At 48.1% G+C, this 10,000-nt stretch overlaps 1 protein-coding gene across 1 annotated transcript in view; it reads left to right on the top strand.

Annotated features, from left to right (window-relative positions):
• The window catches only part of LOC122246173 (Rap GTPase activating protein 1), a gene marked incomplete at its 5' end in the record, with an annotated part of 657,887 nt that overhangs the window by 645,217 nt on the left and 2,670 nt on the right, over nt 1-10,000 (top strand). The window contains 6 exon segments of the mRNA XM_086554642.1: nt 6,052-6,290; nt 6,779-7,057; nt 7,412-7,577; nt 7,895-8,134; nt 8,267-8,635; nt 8,841-10,000. The exon segment at nt 8,841-10,000 is cut by the window's right edge and continues 2,670 nt beyond it. Of these exon segments, the coding sequence (XP_086410768.1) occupies nt 6,052-6,290; nt 6,779-7,057; nt 7,412-7,577; nt 7,895-8,134; nt 8,267-8,635; nt 8,841-8,978 (1,431 nt within the window).

Genomic DNA, 10,000 nt, shown 5'->3' with positions numbered 1-10,000 from the left:
CGAACTGTTGAAGCCATCCAATTTCCTCTGGGTGAATGATCGAATTTCTTACCTAACGTGGTTATGTTGCAAAGGTCAAGGCTAAGACCCTCCTATTTGATTAAATTCTGACATTCGCTTAACAACAGATGGACGTGGCCTGAGTTAGGGGAATAGGCGGGAGGGGAATGATTGGGTGTAATGACTATAGCCCTTTCGTGATCTTTGGCTTTCTCTATCTCTCCTTCTTACTCTCTCTATCTCTTTCTCTTTCTCTTCTCCCCCCTCCTCCCTTCTTTCCTGCTAACCCTTCCTTGTCACCTCACCCCTCTCTCTTTGCTTCTTCCTCTCTGCCTGTCTCCCTCTTTCTTAGTCTCTCCCCTCTCCCCTCTTTCTGTGTCCACGAAATGACTCATCGTCCAAGCACGGACCGTTGAGGTACACCAGCGCCCCGAATTCTCCTCCCCTCCCCCCTCTTCCCCTCCCCTCCCCCCTCTTCCCCTCCCACTCTCTCCCCCCTCTTCCCCTCCCCTCCCCCCTCTTCCCCTCCCCTTCCCCCTCTTCCCCTCCCCCTCCCTCTCTCCCCCTTCCCCCTCTATCCCCCCTCTCTCATTCTCTCTCTCCCTCCCTCCCTCCCTCCCTCCCTTCCCCCTCTCTCTCTCTCTCCCTCTCCTCCCCCCTCTTCCCCTCCCCCTCTCCCTCCTCCCTTTCCCCCTCTCCCCCCCTGCTCCTCAGAGAGAGTGCCAGAAGGAGGCCAGTGACCAGTACCCGATGCTGTTGTGGGTCGCGACGGATAAACACAAGAGCGAAGAGGAGGGGGGGAGGGAGAAAAGAGATGGATATATTGAGTAACTCTTACCTCATTCTCCTTGCCGCGGGGGGGGGGGGGGGGACTTGGAGTCGGCGCCGAGGAGGCCTTCGGGTCACGTCCGTCGGATCTCGTCGGGGGTAAATATAGGATTCTCCTGTCGGTTCCTGTGTTGACGAGACGAGAAGCCGCTCTTTCTCCCGAGGGGGGAGGGGGAGGGGACGTCACGGTTTCCTTATCCCGGCGAGGGCGAGGGTGGGAGGCGCCTCTTCAGAGTACGACATGAGATAGATCCGCCTGTTGGGCCGTTTAGACCTCGAGGGGGAGGGTGACATCACCGCACAGAAGGGTGCTGGGCTGCGGTCTCGTGCTAAGAGCTCTAGGCGGAGGGATTTAGCCACTTTTTTTTTTTTTTAACTCGTCCAGCCACCGCGCCCTTTCTCTTTCTGTTTATTTATATATCTATATTTCTTGCTCTTTTTTTCTCTCTTCCTCTCTTCATCCCTCCTTCCCTCATTCCCTCCCTCCCTCCCTTCCTCTCTCCTTCTATCCCTCCCTTCATCCTTCCCTCCCTCCCTCTCTTCATCCTTCCCTCCCTCCTTCCCTTCCTCCCTCCCTTCCTCCCTCCCTCCTTCCCTTTCTCTCTCCCTCCCTACCTCTATCCCTCCCGTCCTCCTCCCCTCTCTCCCTCCCTCCCTTCATCCCTCCCTCCCTCCCTTCTTCCCTCCCTCCCTCTCTCCCTTCCTTCTTCCCTCCCTTCTTCCCTCCCTCTCTCCCTCCCTTCCTCCTTCCCTACATCCTTCCCTCCCTCCCTCATTCCCTCCCTCCCTGCCTCTCAGACTCACCACTCCCTGCCTCTCAAACTCACCACTCCCTGCCTCGGCCCTCAGCCTCTGACATCACAGCTGACGGCCTTGCACTCACCTCTCACCATACTTGCTGATTCCAAGTTGCACTACCGCTTTTGCGAGAGACAGCCTGCCCTGGCGCCTTGCTCTTGTTTTGTTGTTGTTCTTTTATTATAATTTTTTTTGTTATTGTTGTTGTTGTTGCTGTTGTTGGTGATATGTATACTTCCATTTTCTTTCGTGTTTATGTTTGTGTGTATATATATACTACTTGTCAGATACATTTGAGACCGTTATAGTTATCCTTTTCAAAATTTTTCACTCACTCATTCATTCATTCATTCCCACTCATAGATCAAACAGATTCGTATTTCTAAAGAAAAAAAAGACATGTATTGCAAGGTCTTTTCTCACTAGCGTGCTCGTAGAGATTATTGCAAACGGTTGTGTCGGTTTGTCCAGTTGACCTTGCGTGAGGTTGCAGCTCGCTCGCTCCCCCTGTTTCATTTCCTCTTCCTTTTGAAGATAGGGCGTTCGGTTGCGCGTTTGTTTTGCCGATTGCAATTTTTGTTGATGTTGCTGTTATTATTTTTTTATGATGATGATGATGATTATTATTATTATTATTATTGTTGTTGTTATAATTGTTATTGTTATTGTTATGATCATCATTGGTATTAGTATTGTTACCATCATTTCTGTTATTATCATTATTTCTGCTATCATTATTAGTTGTTATCGTTATTCATATTGTTTTTTTTTTATCAGTATTATTAATATTCTTATTATTTTTTGTTTTCTTGTTGGTTTGTCGGCTGTTTTTTTATTATAAAACGTAATTAATACTAACGGTTCGTGTGTTGATGTGTAGTTATAATTTTCTTTCCTTTGCGAAAATTAAACTATTTATTATCGCCGTCGTGGTCTTTCTGTTCAATAATTCTTACTCAGTTTGTATGTAACGGAATGTGTGGGAGAAAAATTGTTTATGATCAGTATTGTCATCATTACTTTCGCTGTTGTTGATTAATTTGGTTTCGAATTTTATATTGTTTATAGATATTTGGCTTCCCAACTTATTGTATTTATTATTTTTTTTTAAAGAGCGGCTGAATTGCCTGCTTGCGTAAGTGATAGGGCGGTGGGTGGGAGGTGGGTGGAGAGGGAGTGGGGAGGGGGAGGGGGAGCGAAAGCAAAACAATGAAGCCGAGAAATGAGGAAACCCGATAGATTAAAGCAACGGAGATTCTCACTCCTCACTCTCCGGCCCACCTGGTCCTCACTCCCTCCCTCATCTCCCCCTCTCCTTCCCACTTCTCATTCCCTCACTCCCTGCTCTTACCCTCCCTCACTCCCTCCCTCACTCTCACTCCCTAGACTCGCCGAGTGATTCCAACCAGGCCTATTGATGTGTTTTTCTTCTTCCTCCTCTTTCTGTCTCCCCTTCTCCCCGCTTTCCTCTCCCCTCATTCTTTTCCCTCCCTTCCTTTCGTGTTGTCAGCCTCATTTTTATTGTTTGCTGTTGCACTACTTGGCTCATGATATTTATTTATTTCATTTTCGTTTTTCTTCTTCTTCTTCGTTGTTTTTCGTTTCCTCTCTGGCCTTTCTGCTACCCGCTGATTCGTGGGTCAGATCCATTCCTAGGGGACACCAGATGACCACCGCTCCCCCCCATCCCCCCCGTTGAACTTACCTTGTCCACACCCCCCACACACACACCAACCGAGTTTAACTTACCTGCTCTGGGACCTCCCTCCCCCTACCCCTCTTCTTCCCCCTTCCCCTCCTCAGCTCACCTTGCCCCCCACCCCACTCCCCACCAACTGAGCCTAACTTACCTGCACCGAGACCCCCCACTTATCTTACCTGCCCACCTGACCCCCCTTCCCCCACACCTCCCGCCCCCCCTTCCAAATCTCCGTGTCGATCTCCTCTCCACCCCCTACCTCCCCCCCACCCCCCACAACCCCCCATGACGTAAAAATCTGGTCACCATCCACCACGCAAACGCCATTTTCGTGTTCCTCCGTCAGCCATCAGCCGTCAGCCGTCGAAATCCCCGTGGTATACACTCTCTCTCTCTCATATGCCCAGGATCACACACACGAGAAAGACGTTTTTGCCAAGCTAGGCCTCTTCCGTTTCTTAAGTGACTTTGCCCTACTTTATGTGATTCTAGGCCTATCGCCGCCTTCATATTTTCTTTTCTCTCTCTCTCTCTTTCTCTTCTTTTTTTTTAATTTCTTTTTTTTCCACGGCGCGGCCCTGTGTCCTAATGGTCGGGTCGTGTTAACGTTTCGGCGCGAGGGAAAGTTTAGGGACACGTGGAGAATTTTCCTTTGGTGAGAGAGAGTGAGAGAGAGAGGTAGAGGGAGAGACAGAGAGAGAGAGAGAGAGAGAGAGAGAGAGAGAGAGAGAGAGAGAGAGAGAAGAGAAAAGAGATAGTAAATCTGAATCTAGTTATGTCGAAACTTCCATTAAAACATTGAAAACGCCTGAATCCTTCCTCTCCCTTTCCCTTCCTGCCCTTTGCCCCCGTCGCCTCCATTGCCCTCCATTGCCCAGCGAGAATAGAGCCACGGAATCGGCGTCGAGGGCAAGGCTAATAATACCCAATAATAATAGGCTCTTGTTCGACCGTCTTGTGGGGAGTGAGATGCCCCTTGACCGTTGCCGAAAGAAATGGCCGACTCTTAAGGCGCGGCGAGAGTATACACAGGGGGAGAAAGGCATTCTCAAACCAATAAACAAAAGGCACGCAAGCACTGATGAGAGAATTGACTAAAATAGCATCGAGTCTGGATGGAAACCCGATCCGGCTGCTGGTGGCAGGGAACTGCCGTCGAACCTACGTACACGGGTGAACGTTCACGCCCGCACACACACACACACACACACACACACACACACACACACACACACATATATATATATATATATATATATATATATATATATATATATATATATATACATATACATATACATATACACATATATACATACACATACACATACACACACACACACTCACACACACACACACACACACACACACACACACACACACACACACACACACACACACACACACACACACACACACACACACACACACGCAAGCACACACGCACATACATGATACTTGTAGGCATGCATTAGTGTATGCATCTGAACGTGAATACACCTACACACAGGTAACCCCCGCCGCTTTCATACGCACACACAGGTGAATCCCACCCCCACCCCACCCACCCCTAGATACCGCGCGCACACACCCGCACAAACGCACACGTGTTCTAACCTCATTATCACACGCACATCTCCCGGGCATACTGATGAGGCCTACATTTTAAGAGGAGAAACCCCCATTATACTGTTAATAGCAGTGTTATTGTTTGTGTGTCCGTGTCAGCCTCCACACGGTGATAGGAGGGGAGAGGGAAGGGGGGGGGATTGGTAGGCTCGGGAATCTATTGAAACGCATCGTTATGGCCCAGACGAGGCCAGATTTCAATCCCCTAGGAATTGCAACATGGATTGGAATGATCGATCGCGTAATTGATTTTGAATCTGCTCTGGACTCATAATGATTTCAATCTCGCAACCTCTTCCTCTTAACTTTATCACCTCGTCCTGTTGCTCTTCCTCCTCCTCCTCCTCCTCCTCCTCCTCCTCCTCCTCCTCCTTCTGCCCCCCACCTCCCCCATCTCTGCGTGCTAAGAGGCAGTAATTTACCACAAATGTGTTGGATGTGCTATTGGAGCAGTGAAGAGGCGATACGCACACATTTCTACAAAATTGAGATGACTTTATGGTAAAAAAAAAAATAGATAAAAATAATAAAAAAAACTGTTTATCGGCTGTCTGTAATTACCCATCCCTTTACTATTACCATCTATAATTGTCCTCAAATCCATAGAATATTGCCCAAATAAATCACGTAGGCCTATCTGGTACCAAGGTAAAAGCCAAGTGTCTTTGTACCTCGAGAATGGATTCCGCTTTCACATTTAAAGGTTCTGAAAGCCTCCGTGTTCATTAGTTGATGAACATTACGCGGGAGAGAAAACTGTATGTTTGACCGGCGCCTTTTAATGAATATGAAATGAACGCTTCCATAAGCCAAGTGGTGTTGTACAGAAAAGAAATCCTGTTGAGCAATTTGTGTGTGCGTGTGTGTGTGTGTGTGTGTTTGTGTGTGTGTGTGTGTGTGTGTGTTTTCCTACTTCACATTTCAGTTTAATCACATGTTGGGAAACGATTAACCCCGTGATTACAGATGGAAGGATATATATATATATATCTATGCATATCTCCATTTGACGGACGATTTCACCATCCTCCCCCTCCCCCTCCCGATTAACAAGCCCACGACTAACCCCCCCCCTTTTTCTTCTCCTTCCCCCACAGCGCCTGAAGGAGGAGCTGACGGTGGAGCGTTTCCAGCCGGTGGTGACGCCGCGTGGCCCGGAGATGATTGTGACCTACGACGAACACGTGCTCGTCAACCACTTCAAGTTCGGCCTCATCTACCAGCGCGCCGGCCAGACCACGGAGGAGCAGCTGTTCGGCAACAAGTCCCACTCGCCCGCCTTCGAGGAGTTCCTCAGCCTCATGGGCCAGCGGGTCAAGCTGAGGGATCATGAAGGGTAAGTTAGCGATGGATGGAAAGTTCTTTTTTTTTTTTTTTTTTTTTTTTTTTTTTTTTTTTTTTTCTCTCTCGCTCTCTCTCTCTCTCTCTCTCTCTCTCTCTCACTCCACTTCTTCCTCTCTCTCTCTTCTCTCTCTCTCTCTTCCTTTATCTCTCTCTCTCTCTCTCTTTTTTTTCTACCCCCCTTCTCTCTTTCTCTTTCTCTCTCTCTCTCTCTCTCTCTCTCTCTCTCTCTCTCTCTCTCTCTCTCTCTCTCTCTCTCTCTCTCTCTCTCTCTTCACGGGGAGGTTATTTTGGGGGGTTGTCTTATAGTTCCTTGTATTGCTATTTGTTCCTCCCTTATTTATTAATTCGAGGTTTATTGACTTTTGTTGAATATATAAAATCGGACGCGCGCACATTTTTATCCGACCTGAGAACACGTTTTCTTTTTTCGTTTTTTAACGAACCTCGCATGGCTAACGACCCTCCCTCCCTCCCTCGCAGCTTCAAGGGTGGCCTAGACACCCTGTACGGCCAGACGGGCGAAGAAAGTGTCTACGAAGTGTTCCGCGAGAAGGAGATCATGTTCCACGTGTCCACGCTGTTGCCATACACGGAGAACGACCCCCAGCAGCTCCAGCGGAAGAGGCACATCGGCAACGACATCGTGGCCATCGTCTTCCAGGAGGGAAACACCCCTTTCGCCCCGGACATGATCGCTTCGCACTTCCTCCACGCCTACATTGTGGTTCAGCCGATCGACCCCTGCACGCCCAATACCAGGTGGGTGGAGACGCTCCTGGGTTTGGTATTTTTTGTTAGGTTGTGAATTATGAGTGATGGAATTGTAGATATTGCAGCTTAGATATATATATATATATATATATATATATATATATATATATATATATATATATATATATATATATATATATATTATGAATGATGGAATTATAGATATTGCAGCTTATATATATATATATATATATATATATATATATATATATATATATATATATATATATATATATATATATCTGTTCTAAAAGACGCGGACATACTCTTACACATGGAAGTCACACTCTCATAATTCGACGGATTCATTAATTAATTCCCGGTATCCCCCCTTTTTTTCAGTTATCGCGTGAGTGTAACAGCAAGGTCGGACGTACCTTTCTTCGGCCCCACATTGCCTTCGTCAGGAGTGTTCGAGAAGGGACCCCAGTTCAAAGAGTTCATCCTCACCAAACTCATCAACGCCGAGCTGGCTTGCTACAAGGCCGAGAGATTCGCCAAGTTGGAGGTAAGTCGCTAAGTTCTTCCTCTGCTGCTCCGTGTATGGGTTTAAGGGGGGGGGGAGGAGGAATGGTTGAAGAAAAAGGATGATTAGAGATTTTTTGAGTCTTTTACGCCGCGAATGCAGATACGATGAGAACCTATATATAAGTAAAAGCAAAAGGGTATGATTCTTAATTTTTTTTTTTTTCACTCTAATTCTTCATTTTAGGTAGCTAGCTGCCATCTTAGTTCTTCTCCTGCTCATCTTCTTTCGAGAATCCCGATTCTTCACTTTCTCTCTGTATTTGTATTTGTGATTCCTAACCTCTTCCTTCCCTCCAGCTGCGCACTCGGTCCTCCCTGCTGAGCTCCCTCGTCGAGGACCTCCGCCGGAAGAGCAACGAGTTCCTGGGCATCGCCGAGGTCCAGGAGCCGCCGAAGCTGGAGACTCCCGGCACGAGGTTCACCGAGATCGTCAGGAAGGTCCTGAGAGGCCGCCCGCCGAACCAGGACCCGGCCGGCCTGGTCAAGAAGACCACGTCCACCAACAACTCCAACAACCTAGCGGGTGGAACGCCTTCGGTGAGGGGAAATGTCGGAGTTCAATGTCATTGCGATAGTTTTACTCTCTTGATTATGTGTTGATTGGTGTAATATCGCTGGGGTTCTGATTTGTTGACGATGTGCTCTAACCCTTCTTGTCTCGCGTTGCAGAGTTCCCGCAGCAAAGGGAGCAAAGGCAGCGGGGGCAGCAGCGGCGCCCGGACGCCCACCTCGAGTCCAGACACGACGCCCAACACACAGATGGCGCTGTCGGAGAGCGACGACTCCTCCATCAACTCCATCGACATCGACGGCCATTCCCATCCCCTCAACGAGGACTCGGACACGGGGCTAGAGTCCATGTCCTCCGCCGAGACGCCCCACAAGCTGTCCTTGCACTGTCCTCTCTGCGGCGGCAACGAGGACGGCGTGTGCGCCCTCCACGCCGACCCGGAGACGATCCTCCGCCAGGTGGACACCCTCAAGCACGAGATCAACAAGCTCAAGTGTGACAAGCTCGATCTCCTGCGCCAGAATGTGGTAAGTTTTTGCGCCCTCGTTTCCCAAAGATGAAACAAGCGGCGCACATTTAGGGATTTCGTCGCATGTTTAGGGATTTCGTCGCATATTTAGGGATTTCGTTGCATATTTAGGGATTTCGTCGCGATAGCTGTAGTATTTTCTGTGCTATATATAACGCCAAGGACGACCGGGGTGACTGACGGTTCCCTTCCTCCTTCCGCAGACATGCCAGAGAGAAATCAAGAAGCTGAAGGAGAAGGAGCTGAAGCTGGGCGGAGAGCTCAGCAACGCCAGCAAAGAGATCATCAGATTGCAGAACCTCTTGAAGGACCTGGGCACCGGCCAGGTCTCCGCCGTGTGAACCAAGACCAGCGCAGGTGTTGTCTTACTTGTCCAGGTGTTGGAGTGACCCCGGAACACCTCAGAGGTCACAGGAACCCTCGGAGCCAGCGTGAAGGTTGGCGTCAAGGATGAGAAGCGAGAACGCAGACTTCTGACCTTTGGCATACCCAGTACCTTCTTGGTGATGGAGTGGGTGGAAGGGCCTTCTTAAAATCGCTAAAAAAAAAAAAATGTGAAGAGATGTGAAAAGAGAACAAGCCCAGCCCTCGGACCTACACGAGATTTGTAGCTTCCAGAGGATTTTATAGATTTTTTTTTTATGTTATGTATTTTTTTTTAATTTAATAATTTGCTGAGGTACATTTCCTATTGTCCTAACACTCATGCAGGTCAGAAATGTATTGTTGTTCATGGAAAAGTCAGGCCGGAGATTTGTACATCTGTTTGGGATCAGCATTGGTCAGGTGCTTGTACTGATACCAAAGTTATGTCTTTAGTGTACAACTTCTGATTTGCTTCCGTGTGTTACCAAAGGGAAAGATAACTCCTTTCGGCCTGTAGGACAAGTGCTTGCGAAGCGCGTGCACCTCTGTCGAGAAAAAGACAAGTTGTTTAAGCATTTATTCTAGTTTATTTCATACTCTGAGCCACCCATGCTGCATTTATGGGCAGACATTTGATATGTATTTCACCTTATTGTGCTTGTTGAGATGGACACATTACACCTCAGCTTCCCATACCAAATATTTAATTTTAAGTTTGCTAGGGCGAGCACAGCTGCATGCCCGAAGATTTAGTCATTCCTAAATTTTTATAATGAACATATTTTACTCTATTATATAAATACCTGGTCTTCCGGGTGCTAATGTATGGTAATGAGGAGGGTCTTTAATTCGTGCAAATCTTGTGTTTCCCTTTCTTTGTCGTCTCCTCTTGCCCGATCCTCGTGTTTCGCTGCACTGTGATGGTGTGTCGCCAGAGGGCGCGGGGCGGCTGTTGGCATGGTAACCCAGGATGACACAGCCTGGTCGTCCAGCCAGG

The sequence above is a fragment of the Penaeus japonicus genome, unplaced genomic scaffold (assembly GCF_977035675.1).
Source record: "Penaeus japonicus unplaced genomic scaffold, GWHDUDI00000001_assembly GWHDUDI00000003, whole genome shotgun sequence".
Lineage (NCBI taxonomy): Eukaryota > Metazoa > Arthropoda > Malacostraca > Decapoda > Penaeidae > Penaeus > Penaeus japonicus.
Note: the sequence above shows the minus strand (reverse complement) of the source record. Positions and strands in the feature narration are given on the sequence as shown.